Source organism: Sorex araneus, chromosome 5, assembly GCF_027595985.1.
Source record: "Sorex araneus isolate mSorAra2 chromosome 5, mSorAra2.pri, whole genome shotgun sequence".
Taxonomy (NCBI): domain Eukaryota; kingdom Metazoa; phylum Chordata; class Mammalia; order Eulipotyphla; family Soricidae; genus Sorex; species Sorex araneus.
The window spans coordinates 108,919,520-108,934,933 of record NC_073306.1 but is presented as its reverse complement, the minus strand read 5'-3'; the positions used below and the strand labels follow the sequence as shown (position 1 = coordinate 108,934,933).

The 15,414-nt window shown below is 40.1% G+C and overlaps 2 protein-coding genes across 5 annotated transcripts in view; both read right to left on the bottom strand.

Annotated features, from left to right (window-relative positions):
- CCAR1 (cell division cycle and apoptosis regulator 1) overlaps positions 1 to 197 on the bottom strand; it is a 57,888-nt gene extending 57,691 nt beyond the window's left edge. For 2 of the 3 annotated variants that reach the window (XM_055139074.1, XM_055139076.1), the window contains exon 1: positions 79 to 194. The gene's annotated coding sequence lies outside the window, so the exon portion shown is untranslated. Of the gene's footprint in view, positions 1 to 78 lie in introns of all 3 variants that reach the window. The other variant, XM_055139075.1, reaches the window with a different exon arrangement.
- A 4,764-nt stretch (positions 198 to 4,961) lies between these two features.
- The window catches only part of TET1 (tet methylcytosine dioxygenase 1), a 131,760-nt gene continuing 121,307 nt past the window's right edge, over positions 4,962 to 15,414 (bottom strand). For both annotated transcript variants that reach the window (XM_055139546.1, XM_055139547.1), the window contains one exon: positions 4,962 to 15,398. In XM_055139546.1, the coding sequence (XP_054995521.1) occupies positions 14,863 to 15,398 (536 nt within the window). In that variant the 3' untranslated portion in view covers positions 4,962 to 14,862. The remainder of the gene's footprint in view (positions 15,399 to 15,414) is intronic.

The window sequence follows — 15,414 nt, the reverse complement described above, 5'->3', positions numbered from 1 at the left end:
CTCCCGGCGCCTAGGAATCCACCCCCACCCCCCGCGGCCCGGACCGCCGTGGCGACAGCCGCGGAACCAAACCTTCACCTGAATCGGGTCCCGGCTAACAGCGAAGCCATTTCAAACCCGTCAGCCTGGGGCGCATGCGCGAGCTCGCTCGATTCCTCCACGCCTCTGCCCTCCCCGGGAGCTGCGGCGCGGACGGCGTCACGGCCGACGTGCGCGCTCCCCGGCGCGCCGGCCGCACGCGCGCGCCCCCGCCACCCCCGCGACGCTCGGCACGGGAGCGCGCGTCAGAAGGGTTTCCTCGGCGCCGCGGGACGAGGCGGCCGGCGGCTCCGCGCAGGCGCCGCGGGGAACGGGGCGCCAGAGGGGCGCGGAGCCGGCGTCACGTGATCGCAGCCGCGCAGCCATTTTATGGGCCTTCCTCCTCTGTTTTTTTTTTCCTCCCCGGAACTAATCGTAGAATGGACGTAGTTTGTGACAGATAACTAATTTTTAAAAAAATTCTAGATAAAATTCACTTGATAGTATTATTGTTTAAATTTCCAAATTAGAGACAGTCCAGTGGGTAGGGCGTTTGCCCTGCATGCTGCCGCCGCCCCTCCCCGGGGTCTGACGGGCGTGATCTGAGCGTAGAGCCAGGAGGAAGCCCTGAGTACAACCACGTGTGGTCTAAGTCAAAAAATAATAACAAAAGCTCTGTTCTGGGCTGGAGAGATACAAGGCGTCATGAGCCTGCGGGACTGCAGGATTCCGTCTCCGGCAACAATCCTCTAGTCGCCCCTGAGGAGCGGGCAGAAGGACCCGGGGACAGCTTTGCTGCTTTTTTTTCTTCTTTTTGGGTCACGTGAGGCGATGTTCAAAGGTGCTCTTGGCTCAGTACTCAGCAATTACTCCTGGCGGTTTTGTGGGGGACCATATGGGCTGCTAGGGATTGAATCCCGGGTCGGCCGCACACCGGCCGTACCTCGGAATTTTCTTTAACTGTTCTTGTGTTCGCCGTTTATGTTTATCCTCCCCAAAATGGCCTGTTGGGGTCAGGGATGGCATTCAGAGGTAGGAAGGACTTTGAATAGCCTTCAGGTAAAACCCTGCTCTCAACCCCGGGCACCACATTTAAAACTGAGTTCAGCATGCTTTGGAGACCTAACGCTTCCAAAAGGGAGCACTGGAAGGGTCGCAGCACGCTTCTGTGTGAAATATGCCAGTGGCACTTTGGAATTGTTTTTAGTTAAATCATTTTAGATATGACATTATTACTGTGGGTGCAATTATTTTCTGGTATTCCGTTATCGGTTCCTGAAGAGAGATATTTTGAGGATGTGTGGGAAGGAGTTAGTTTTATAAAATGTTACCATGAGGCTCACAACAGACCTTTGGCTGGTAGCAGTTCTAAGTATTACTGTTAAAAAAATCTGTGATGGGGGTGCTGGAGTGATAGCACAGCGGGTAGGGCGTTTGCTTTGCACGCAGCCGACCCGGGTTCAAATCCCAGCATCCCATATGTTCCCCTGAGCACCGCCAGGGGTGATTCCTGAGTGCATGAGCCAGGAGTAACCCTTGTGCATTGTTGGGTGTGACCCAAAAAAGCAAAAAAAAAAAAAAAAAAAATCTGTGATGGACAGTTAAGAGAATTACCAGAGAAATGTGAACTTGCTGAGTGTAGATTTTAAGTGTAGACTTTGTCTTTAGCAAATGAACTTAAAGGAACAAAATGCAGTTTGAATGGAGGGGTCTGCCCTTGTTGTACCATATCTGGTTGTTGCTGTTTATATTCCTTTATTGAGCCTACATTAGCTTTTAGCAGGGATGAAAAGACTTGGGACTATATTTACCTCACCTGTGAATAGAAGGAAGGAATAACCTGGCCTCAGGGGAGTAACACTTACCCTGTTTTGTTACCATGAAATGTCTGTGGGGAAGTCTTTTGCTTGCTTTGCTTTTAAGGGCTCCAGGGGTCCTTCCCAGCTGAGCTCAGGGAACCATGCAGTGAGAGGAATCAAACCCGGAGTTCTCGCATGCAGGTACTCCTCAGCCCAGAATGCTTGCTTTTTAGAATTACTCTGTTAAATAGGAAAGTTCTATCTGGCAGTGGTGCAGATAGGAAAGGAAATTTGGGGCTGAGGAGATAGTTTAATGGACTGGATCACATGATTTGCAGGAAGAAGGCAGAAATCAAGAACCACAAGACTGCTGAGCACTGCTACGAGTGACTCCCAAGCTTCAAGCCAGGAGTGACCCCTGAGCACCACTGGCTGTGGCCCCAAACCCAAACGCAAACCCAACCAAACTGTATAAAAGAGGGAGGCCATGGCAGTTATGAGAGGCAGTGGCCAAGTTATCACACAAGGAGATTCCTTTGCTCATCATCACCTGGCCGGGAGGAGCGCGGAAAGGGAAAGGTAAGAGCACGGACTATGGAGTCTGACTCCAGGGTGATCAAACCCAGCTCCTCTGAGCTGTGATAATGCTCAGCAAGCAACTTAACCCTTCTGGTGCTAGATCCTACCTGAGATAGGACTGAATGTGTAATGGTTTTTAGGGAACAGCGTTGGCATATGGGAAGCTTTTTTATTTATTCATCCATTTAATTTTTCTGTTTGGGGAACCACACCTGGCAGTGCTCGGGTGATCATAGTGATGCTCAGGGTTGATGATCTGGGGTTAGCCTCATGGAAGACAAGGATCTTAGCCCCTGTATTATCTTCCCAGCTAGGTCCCAGCTTTTCATTTCTTGTTTATAGGCTACACCAGTGGTTCTCAAAGCTTACTCCTGGCTCTGCACTCAGAGATCACTCCTGGTGGTGACCAGAGGGCCAGATGGAATGCCAGGATCAAACTCAGGTCAGCTTGTGCAAGGAAAGCGCCCCAGCCGGCCGTCTCTCTGGCCTAGCAGCCCTGGCCTAGATTTTTAAATCTTTTCTACTTCCATTTAAATTTCAGAAACAGATTAAGGAGAGCAACCTCATCACTAGAGGGCTGGGAAATGAGTGTGGATAACATCTGATTCTTACTTAAGGTCATCTTTAGTATAAAATGCTCAACACAGATAAATATGAAAAGTATTATACACTGAAATAAACTCACATCCTATTTTCATATTTTGGAAAAGGCAGAAAACTAAGTAAGGGCCAGAACAATAGTACAGAGGGTGAGCATTTGCTTTACATGGCAAACCCGGGTTCAATCCTAGGCACCAAATATGGACCCCTGAATCCCACCAAAATTGGTCCTTTAGCACAGAGCCAGGAGTGAGCCCTGAGCACAGCTGATTTTGACTTAAAAAAAAAAAAAAGAAACGAAAGAAATAACTTGCAGTGCAATAGGTTGCAGACAGTAGCACTGTCTCAAACAGCGGGGCACTCAGGTTCATCCTTGGCACACATGAGACACTGGGGACCGGGGACTTGAAGTCCCTGCCATGTGCTTGCTTGCAAGGCAGGCAATTTAAGCCACTGCTTTAGGTTTGGTACTAGAAAAAAATTAACAAAAATGTTACTCTCCTTTGATTAAGAGACATTGCTATTCTATATCTTGAATGTGAATATGGTGCAGCAATTTATATATATGTATATATACATATATATATTTGTTGAATCTTGTAGAACTGATTGTAAACGGAAAATTTTACTACATGTAAGGTATGCCTCATAAAACATATCTTTTCTTGTTTGCTTGTTTGGGGCCACCCTAAGTGGTACTCAGAGATCACACTTGGGAGTGCTGGACTACCAAATATGACGACCTTGAATCAAACTCATGTAGGTCACTAGCAAGGCAAGTGCCTTACCTCCTGTACTATCTCTCCAGTTCCTTAGTGTACACATTTAAAAATATTTTATTGGGTAAGAAAGAACCAATCAATTGCAAAGCATGTGCTAGGTCCTTTGAGCTATCCCTTAAGCCTACATTATTATTATTTTTTTAATTTTAGTTTTGTTTTGGGATCACATCTGGCAGTGCATAGGGATTATTGCTGGCTGTATTCAGGAGTCACCCCTGGAAGTGCTCAGGGGACCAAATGGAGTGCCAGAGAGAGCTGGAGTCAGTGGGATACAAGGCAAGTGACTTAACCCTTGTTAAGTCTCTGGCCCATTGTTTGTAGGTGACAGACATTGGGTAGGGTGGGAATACTATTCTCAGTTCAGTGCTTTCAGATTGCTTCCAGAAGTCTTTGAATGGCCCTTAAGGTGACAAGGCTCTAAATCTGCCTATGTATACAAAACCTGGGCTCTAACCCTGCATTAATCTCCCAGGACCTGAAGTCAACTTTAAAACATTATTGACACCATGTGTTTAGTTTACCGAAATGATATATCTAAACAAGGGCAAAAGTCAGTTGAAGCAAAGTGGAATAACAGTTCTGTTAATTAGGAGGGGTGCGATTTAAGCATAATAAGCTTCAGAACTGATCTGCAAAATGGGGATTGGTCGCTACTTAAGAGTACCATTGTAAGAAACAAATATTACACATAAAATACAAAGCTTTGGGTAAATTTGGGAGTTTGTTTTCTTAACTCACACTTGGTGGTACTCAGGAGACCATATTAGGTACTGGGGATCGAGCCAGGGTCAGCCTCATGAAAGGCAAGTGCCCTACCCACTTTACTATCAGGTCCATGAACTCTAGTGAGGATCTCATAAAAATAGCAAATTTGACTTTGTGAACACAATTTCACAATCTCCACATCTTAAGAGTTCTTTGTAGCTAAAACAACATGCATTTTTATCTTGTTTTGTGACCACACCTAGCTGTGCTCACTGCTGGCTTCTGACTGCTCAAGGTCACTACTAGTGGTACTCCAAGGACTTTATTTGGTACTGGGGGATCTAACCTGGGTCAACTTTGTTCAAGTCAAATACTTTGCCTAATAAACTATCTCTCTGGTCCCTGTGCATTTTACTGGAAGCAAATTTTTTAACAATGGGATCCAAGAGGAAAGAAAAATCAGACAATCAGGTGCAAAATAGAAGTATAAAATTTATTTAAAACCACCCACAAAGTTCTGTGTAATCAGGAATGATACAGTTTGCAATAGTTTTTTTTTAAAAACTCATGACAAAGATGTAAAATATAATTTCAATTACAGTATCCATTTAGACTTATTCAGTGAGGACAATTAAAAAAAGAAACTTCCTGTTCTAAATAAATGAGACACACAAGGAAAATATAATAGACAATTTGCACAAATATCTTTACAATTATGTTTCAATACTAGTACAATGCATTTTGCTACATCAACATGAAATCATGTACAACTGCTTGCACCAAAATTTAGCTTAATTAGGTCTTTCAAGTAACATGCAATTCCAACTTACAAGTCTTCAAGTACTGCTACAAAGTGTTCCCTGGTCTACAGAGCACTACTTGTTGATTATGAATTGAAATAACTATAATTGAGATTAATTTCCCTTCTAAATGGTGAAGTGTTTTTCTTATGACAAGTTCCCCTTATGCGCAGAACCAAAAATATACGTGGGAAATTGAAAATCTTTTCCTTACCAACTTACTTCATCGTATGGGATATATAGTTACATTAGGATGACCAAAGGTAAAATCAAATTCCCAAACTCAAAAAATGAGGGTACGAAATAGTGAATACATCCCAAAGAGAAAAAAAAAAATCAGTTTTTTTCTTTTTTTTTTTTTGCTTTTTGGGTCACACCCAGCGCTACTCAGGGGTTACTCCTGGCTTTGCACTCAGGAATCACTCCTGGCGGTACTTGGGGGACCAAATGGGATGCCGGGGATCGAACCCGGGTCGGCCGCGTGCAAGGCAAATGCCCTACCCGCTGTGCTATCGCTCCGGCCCCAAAATCAGTTTTTTTTCTGATAAGAATTAATTTGTGATATTGATCTTTGTCTGTTGTGAATTCAGTACTGTTTCACTGAAAGAACCTGGAATTACTTTACTTCTACTTGAGATAAGCATTCTTGTCTCCTTTGAACCAAAAGATTGCTATTTGGTAGGTCATCATATAGCATAAGAAAAAATGAGGAAATGAAATGAGAGTTTGTTTTTCTCTAGGGAACAGTTTATGATTTCTTCCCAAGCCAAAGATGAACACCCACCCATACATCACAATGTGAAAGCTGCCCTTCATTTTCACTATAAAACCATTTCTGAAAAAATATTTCTCTTAAAGCACCTATAACAATGTTATCTCATAAAAGTTAAAAAAAATATGACCATACATAGCAATAAAAAATATTTAATCTTTTTTCTTTTAAAGAGCTGTTTTTTGTAAAGTCCTATGTCATCAGTTCTTTTATAATATTAAACAGGCATTAGTAAAGATAGGCAATTAGCCTATCCTTTATCCTTTAGGACTATATGGCCTGGGTTTTTCTTTACTAACCCATTTTGTACTGATAGGATAAGCCAATGTCTACTTCTTTATAAAGAGCTTACTAAAACTCTTACAACTACCTATCATTTTCTTAGCTCTGGGCAAAGATATGTTTGATCTTTGATTCAGAGGTATGGCTGGAAACAAAGTAGAACAAAAAACTAAAAACAAAACAAATAGGTGGTATCCAGTACTGTCTGTTAGAGAGGCCAACAGTTTTACAATTTTAGCACAAGTCCTGGGAAACTAGTCAGTTAACCCAGAAAATTTTCTTCAGGGAATCTACCTTTCAGTTTAACAAGTACATTCAATTTTGATTAAAGTTTTTCTTTAAATAATTACTTCTATCTCCCCACTTTATTATCATATGGACATGGTTTTTGAAAGTTCTCATAGGACAAATGAAGATTCATTAATCTGATTATAAAATGAGTCCTGAAAAATTAGGAAGACCTTCTGACGTATGTATAAGTAAATAGCTTGTCCTATGGAGGGGCGGGGAAGCTTTAGAAGGATTTTCATAGCCTGACAAAATTTCTACTTGGTAAGACTGGATCAGTTTATGGAGGTGAAAAGCATTTAATAAACTGTAAGTAAATGTTTTAGTCTCTAATAGGTTGATTTGCAACAAGCCTTTTCTTACTATTGCCAAAATGTAGGTTCCTCACCATTAAGATAGGAAAATTGTTTATCTGAATTCCCAGAATGTGAGATAAAGCATTTATTTAGGCAATGTAACAACCTAAAAACATTCATAGAAATTGCACGAGGATAATTTTTATTACTATGCTTTCAAAATGGTTTATCATTTTGAGCTACTATTTTTCAGATAGTAGCTCTGATTTGCACTGGAGAGTAATACTAAAAGAATTTCTTGGTGTTGATAAAAAGTTAGCCAATTGCTAATAGGAACACAATTTCTCTCCATTGTACTTATTAACTCCCCCCATTGTATTTGTGTTTCTGATGACTAACTTATTCCCTCTTTAAAAATTCTTCCAATTACTGTCAGATCATCTTTAAAAACCTTTTCCCACCAACATTATAGAATAGTGTTACTGCCAACAACCAAATTTCAAAGCGGTGAATTTACTTTACATCAGAGATACCATCCACAAAATTAGGCTGGAAGATAAAGAAGGAAAACATGCAGAAAGAAATAGTCTATTCTATAGATCAGATCCCTTACGAATTCAAAGTCTGGTCAATTGATAATAAGCATGATGCATTATACAGAAATAGCAAAGCACTAGGAATAGTGCGAGAAATTTTAGCCTCATGATTTAAAAAAAAAACAAAAAAACACTCAAACACTAATAAATGAGTTGAGAGTCAAATATTGTTAGAATAGAGTAGTCCATACCAAACTTGTCTTATGGCCACATTGATTCCTAAAAACTGAATTTGTTTGAACTGAAAACAATTGAATAAAAGGTTTGATTCTCTTAAGCAGTTATTCCTAAAGGATTTGTAAAACATGTTTTCAAAAGACATGAAAATATTATTTGACCAAGGTCATTACTATTCTTTAAATGTGTGATGGGTATTTGGGCATACAACAAATACAAAATGGAGACCAAACAGCAGAGGGAGGAAGCAATAGAATTTTATTTTTTAGGCTTTTTGGGTCACACCTGGTGATGCACAGGGGTTACTCCTAGCTCTGCACTAAGGAATTACCCCTGGCCATGCTCAGGGGACCATATGGGATGCTGGGATTTGAACCCAGGTCGGCTGCGTGCAAGGCAAACGCCCTACCCGCTGTGCTATCTCTCCAGCCCCCAGCAATAGAATTTTAATTGCAAAAATCGGAACACGTGAAGAATGAAAAGTGGGAAAAGATTGGAAATACACCAAATGACACTGAACTGAAAAAAAAAAAAAGACGAACTGGCAAGATGGCTTTGGGGGCTATATTCTTTTGCCTGTGAGAAACCAATGTTCAATCTTGGCAGTACATGGTCCCTTGAGCACCACTGGAGGCCACCCCACAGCACCCTATCAGGAGTCATTTCCCAGCACCATTCGTTGGGTTTAGCCCCCAAACAAAACAAACTCAAAGAAAGAAAAGTGATAAGCATACTTTTTGGTTAGGCAAGTAATACAATCGCCAAGTAGAAAAGAAATCAGATTTTCTGTAGGTTCTCCTCACATAAAAATTATTAACAGCACTAGATTTTTGTTTTCCCTTTTTTTACTAATGAATAAAAGAGAAAGCCTTTCTTAGTAGCTGCTAAGGACAAACTTTCTATTTTTGGAAACATTTGGTTTATACTGTTAACCAAGACCTTCAAACGTTAGTACCTATAGAGAGAACTCAATAGGCTGGAGAGCAAGCTTTGCACGCCAGGGGCACAGGTTTGGTCTGGAAATAGCCCATCATTACCAGATGTCCCAAGAACGAAGGGAGAGGGAGAGAGCTTTTCAAAAGTTGTTTTCAGAGGGAAATGGTTTAAGTCACCTAATATCCATACATATATATTTGGGGAGGGGGTTACATCCAGCAGTGGTTGGGGCATCTGCTGGGTCTTGTGGGAAACCATGGGGTGCTGGAGATCCAAATGGTGTCAGGGGCATGCAAGGCAAATGCTCACCCTGCTGTCCTTTCTCTCCAGCCCCAAGCCAGATAATACACTTAACAGCTGAATGTCATTCTTACTGTAAGATCAAGATTTTGCTTTAATTTAAGGAAGAATCATCTATGGTTAAACAAATCGGAAAACTTGGGGCCCCATTAAGTTCATAAACAGTCACAACAGTGGTGACAAAGGAGCATAGCATCAGCTAGGGAATGTAGCTTAGTAATAGAGCACTTACCTTATATGTTAGAACTTGTGTAAATCCCAGCACCACTCCCACAAAATGTACAGTCTAGGAAGACTAGTAGTGGAGTTTTATCATTCTTTTTGTTTGTGGGCTACAGCTGGCAGTGCTCAGGGGATCACATGTGGTGTCGGGATAGAACACAAATTGGCTGCATGCAAGGTAAACATCTTACTCACTGTGCTATTTCTCTGGCGCCAGTGATGGATTTTTGTTTAGATTATATCTCGTGGTGCTCAGTGGCAACTCAGGAACCTGTTCAGGGGACCACGTGGTGCTGGGGTTGAAGTCAGATCTCCTGCTGCTATGCCTGCACTCAGCTCACCAAGCCATCTCTCTGATCCAGGAAAGGATTTCTAAAGCTAGAATTATCAAATATTGCAAAGTACCCAAGGAAACATTGTGAAGCCCTTAAAGAAATAATTTTGGATTGCATAGAGGACTCAAGAAATACCTTTTGAATCAAACAATATGTTAGATTGAGTATCCAAAAGCAGCAGGGATTGAAACAAATCATGCGGATACTGGAAGGCAGAAGTAGTGTTTGTAGAATTCAATGTGGTCAAAGATTGGTGTCCTACATGAATGTCAGTTTCAAACTCTGAAATTAACACAGGAACTTAGATTCTACTTTATTCATAAAAAGGAAAAAAAAAACAAAAATAGTCAAATTAATCCCAGCATGTCCTAAGAAAATACAAAGTCAGTTTTTAATAGACTTCATGAATCTTTCCAATTCGCATTCCAGAGCCAAGAACATCATCATTTTCTAAACCTGTTAGAACGCTCAGTACAATCTGATTCGGATAAATGCGGACTCCTTCAGGAATCAGGGCAGGGACCCTGTCACGGTTGAATGTGCCATACTATTGACATTGAAGTTACAAATTCAATACACTTACAGGCAAGTTTAGGACTTGTGCACAATTTAAAAATACTCTTAATATATGTATACAAGCCACATCAAAACAAACTATGATGGGGCTTAATTGTGAGGCCAACTTAGATAGGAACCATAAATAGACTATACAATTAGGTAGTATATACAATGGAAATATACTTTCCACAATTTTTAAACAATCTATTTATATCTAAAACTTATTCCAGCAGAAATGAAAGTCGCACTGTATAAGCATTTGATACCTGTTTACTAAAATAGCAAGTAAGACTATTTCCACAGTTTTGTAGGCATTAACAGGACAGCTACACAGCAGGGGGGAAATGCTATTTCCCCAAGCAGGTTATATGAAAAGTTTTTTTTTTTGTTTTTAATTAAAATAGGGACCAATAAGGGGCCACCTTCAGCAATATCAATGCCTTACTGAGGGAAGGAACAATGGGGTACCAGGGATTTAACTCAAGGCCTCACACATGCTTGGCATGTGCTACCCAATTTGGAGCTGTCACCCCAGGCCCCAGTGTCTGGAATTTTTCTTTAGGGTCACACAGAGCATTGCTTGGAGCTACTCCTGACTTGGTGCTCAGGAAGCACTCTTATCAGTGCTTGGGAACATGAAGCATTGGGGAGGAAACTCAGGGCAACAGCAGGCAAAACATGCTCCAGCCCTTTGACCTTTATCCCCAGCCCTAGAATCGTAATCCAATTTCTTTCCCTGAAGCCATAAGGGAAAAAAATCTTAATCCAACTTCTTTCCCTAAAGCTCCAGGGGAAAAAAACCAAATACTTTTGTACCAAAGTGAGATTATTTTCCAGTGATAAATACCCTCTGGGTGAGAAAATCTTTTGTTGTCAGATTGTCCTAACCAGAGTGGCCCTCATTTGACTATTAAATTCTAATTACAAACATAATTCCACTCCTACATCAACATCTGTTCATGGGGTTTGAGCTCTTTTCACTGCTAAGGGAGCTCCCAGCACTGTCAGAGGCCACTCGCGCATTTCCTTATTTCACAATTCTCATCACTAATTTCTATAAAACAAGACCAAACATCACCATTGTACAAAATCTACACAAAAAGAAAACAACTTTCCATGCATCAAGAGTTGTGAAATAAGAGACAGGTATACATTAACTCACATTCAGCAACCAATTTGACATGTTCAACGAAAATGCTGTGCCCACAATTGGTGGAAGCTGGCGTGCAATGCTAAAATCTTTCCCAGATAAAGGTGTCAATATAATTTGCTTTCAAGAAACAAAATTTAGGGCCAAGGAAACAGTTCAAAGGGTTTGAGTTCATGCTTTGCCTCCTGGAGGCCTGAATTCAATCTCTGACACCAAATAGTTACCCCAGGCAAAATGAAGAGAGCCCCCCACCCAAATATAAAGAGATTAAACTTAAAGGGGCACTGGGTTATTTCCATACATGCTATTGTGAAATAAGTGATAATCAGATGTCCAGTGAAGTAATAATGTTAAAGTAGGATATTTCTTATGGATTATCGCATTTATACAACGATATACATTCAATTAAATATGTATTGGGTTTTATGTCTTAAGGAAATTGTTTATGGTTCTCATCTACTGCAATTCTTTTACAAATGAAATTGTTTCATCCACATGCAGATTGCATAATAAAGATGGTGGAAGGTTATATAAGATGCAAATACTCTGCCATTGTGTATGTTGCAAAAAATCTACAAACAGCTAAGCATTTTGGTTAGTCTCATTTCCCAGTAATATATTTCAATTAGGTATATGACGTGTTATATGATACTCTGTGGATATCTTCAAAATATGTAGTTAAGGCTGACAAAGCACACAAAAAAATTCAGTGATGGAGATTGAAATGGGATTTGAGGGTAGCATATTTTGTAGATTCTGAAACAGGACTTAGTATAATTGCTAAACTAGAAACTTATTAAGAGTGGATTGGGCTAACTTCGAAGTCATGTGTCAATTCAATGACTATATAAGTATAAAACTGAAAACCCAATTCGAGAGCTCTTAAGAGAAAAGTTAATTATTTCAGTAAAATATCACAGAAATTTAGAAATAATGCTAGATGACCCATTTTCTGAGTGAAAAAAGAATACTATTTCAAAGAAATTTATTTCATTGAATCATGAGAAAGAGCATTCTAGAAGCAGTGGAACCAGCATACAATCACAATGCTGAACAATGAATAAGCATGAGCTTTAAAAAAAAAAAAATCACATGGCAGACAAGGGGGATAAAATAAACTTATTATAGATCAACAAAGTAGGGATCTTGTGAGGTTGCCACCATGGGATTGTAGCTGAAATAGAATATCCATAATGTGAATTATAACAAAGGAATGAATAAAAACATCACACTTGTGACTGGTTGTTTTCACTAACTTATTTTGGTGAATTAGTACTAACTTCACAATTCCCAGCATTCCCATAATTAACACTGGTGCTTCAAGTTTAGATTGGTAAATTAGTGACACATGATTTGAATTGCTACAGGGATACCACAATGGATTATTTTGGAGGAAATCACAATTTTTCTGAAAGGGTATCATTTAGGATCTAAATTAAATATTAATATGTCATGGGTATGATTCAAAGAAAAACAAAGGTAATACTTAAATTTTGCTGTGATTTAATAAGTTTATTATGGGAGAATGGGTAGATGGTTGGATGAATAAAAGACCTTTAAACTTTCCCCATTAAAAACAGTGTGGAAATAATTTCTAATGGGATCTAAGGCCTAAAATCTAAAATGAAATATCACTAGGGTATGTTCCTGATAATCCAATACTAGTAAATATCTTATTGAAGCAGCTGAAACAATAATCACTCATTTTATATACTTATATTTATAAGAAACCTTAAACTCACAAAAATATACATGTTCTTCAACAGAAATCTAAGGCACACAAATACTAAACAAGTGAATGAATTATCCTATTTTACATATTCAAGAAGCAAAAAAATCTATTTGTACAAGATGATGGTGTATCAATGGACAGTATATTTACAATCCCTTCATGTTCCTTTACTTGGATTAGTCAAAAGCTTGAAACTGATACTTTGCACCATATATTATTTTAATATAAGTTATGAGTATTATTTTATAGAGCTTCTGGAATTGTTTGCTTTTTTGCACCAAAATTGCGAGTGTTAGCGGTTGTGGGTTTCCAATGGCATTTCCAAGGGAGAAGCACCATTAGAAATTCCATACTCCCAAGGAATCAGACACTTTGAATGATATAGCACCTCTACATTTTAACAGAATCAAGTATTTCATTGAAGATTCTTTTCTTTTTTAAAAACATTTGGGCAATCCCTTTTCCTTTGCTACAGGATGTGTTAATAAAACAAAGAGGGGAAAAAGTGAGAAGTAAAATAAATTGAATGCCCATTTCCTTCCTTCCCAGAGAACATAGGCAATTATCAGAAAGCATGAACATGAATGATCATTTTTAGAAAATGAAAACATTCTGACAGGGATGTAACTCAGCAGTAGAGCACTTGCCTTGCATCATGTGTAAGGCCCTGAGTTTGATCCCTGGCACCATAGTGAAAAATGCTTCCAACTACTATGTATTAGCATTAAGTGAACTAATCATACCAACAATATTATTTTTCCAATGACTTGTTCGGGGTGTATGAAGATAAGAACTTAAAGTTTTTTAGAGGCATTTATCTTTGTTCCATACCAGAAGGACTTCAGAATAAGGCAAATTAGAATGGGTAGGTATCTTGCTACTAATTTTTTTTTTTGTATTTTTATCACCTTAAAACACGAGAAGCCTTTGACTCTTCTGAATCCTATTATGCCCCTTTCTTTTTGGAATTATCTCTTTTGGATCGTACTGAGAAAGCTTGGATCAAAGTAAATTGGGGCCACAGCTGCTAGAAATACCAGGAGACCATTCTCAATCCCATAGACAACATGAATCAATATTGGTGATAAGCTTCCAATTTCAGAATTAAGAGATAATTAACAATTTTTGCATGATCTATTTTATAACTAATATTTGAATGGATAAAGACACATTGACGACACAAACATTACACCTGATTAGAATACATACTGCAAAAAGGATGGAACTCTACACAGCACAAATAAATGATCTCTTGTATGCAAATATGCACAAACAATAACAATAGAATTCTTAGGCGATACTATTTCAAGTTACTTTTAAAAATAGAAAGTGCTTTTAAAATATATATATTTACAATTTATGAACAGCCTCCAACCATTACTGACAACAGTGAATAATTTTATACAGGAGTGGTATTTTGAGAGAAACATTTCATTGGTTCATTTCTAAGGAACATGCCAATTTTTTAGCAATGATTGGAAGATGTTGGAACAATGGCACCATGAAATAATTCAGCTTATTTTTTACTGTGTCATTGTGGTTAAGCACCAGGAACTGTGTAGAGTTAACACTGTGATCTTGATTTTTACATCATAGAACATGAACCTGTTAAAATCCTCTAAAAATGACTCTTGTTTCATAGTAAACAGACTTAATTTAAAGCACCAAACTGAGTGATTCTATCAAGGTTAACAGCTAACCAAAACATTTCTTTATGTATTCAAAACTATAAAAGCTTTATTTTTGCTTAAAATGTGCACCTTCTACCAATTGTCAAAATAGAGTCACAGTTAAGAAATACCCACCCCGATTTTTGTGTTTTACCTCAGCCTTCAAGTGGGTGAGATGAAGATAAAAATGACAACATGACTTTCTTGGAACAGCACCTTGGAAAAATACACTGCACTAGCAAAGGCATCGAGGGGAGGGAAGCCTTCAGACCCAGTGATTGTAGGGTCCCGCCACGTGCGTGAGCGCATACGGGGACACAGTGACCACATTGTCATGGGTTAATGTTAACGCTTTATGAGAAGGAATTTGGTTCAGCTCATTGACCTCGGGGGCGAGATCGGGCCCTTTCGGCGGTGCCGAGGGTCTCTGCTCGAAAGTCTTATGGGTTTTCTTGGCTTCCTTCGCCTCGAACTTGATCTTGTTCAGCTCGAAGCCGTGGTGGGGCTCGTTGAGGTTCTTGTGCTGGTAGTAGACGAGCGAGAGGCGCGTGGGGTGGTTGCGGTTGGGGTGCAGGACGGGCGTGGTGGCGTGCAGCTCCCGCCGGGCGCACTCGATCAGCACCGAGCCGTGCGTGGGCGCGATGGCCACGCCGCCCGCGCTGGCGTCCGAGAAGATGTGCTCGCTGTCCGACCAGTACTCGTCCATGTGCGGCGCCCGGGCCTGGCCGGCCGCGCCGGGCTCGTCCGACAGGGCTTCGTCCGAGAGCGGCTCGTCGGCTTCGGAGGGAGGCTCGTCTTCTTCTACCAGAGAGGAAGC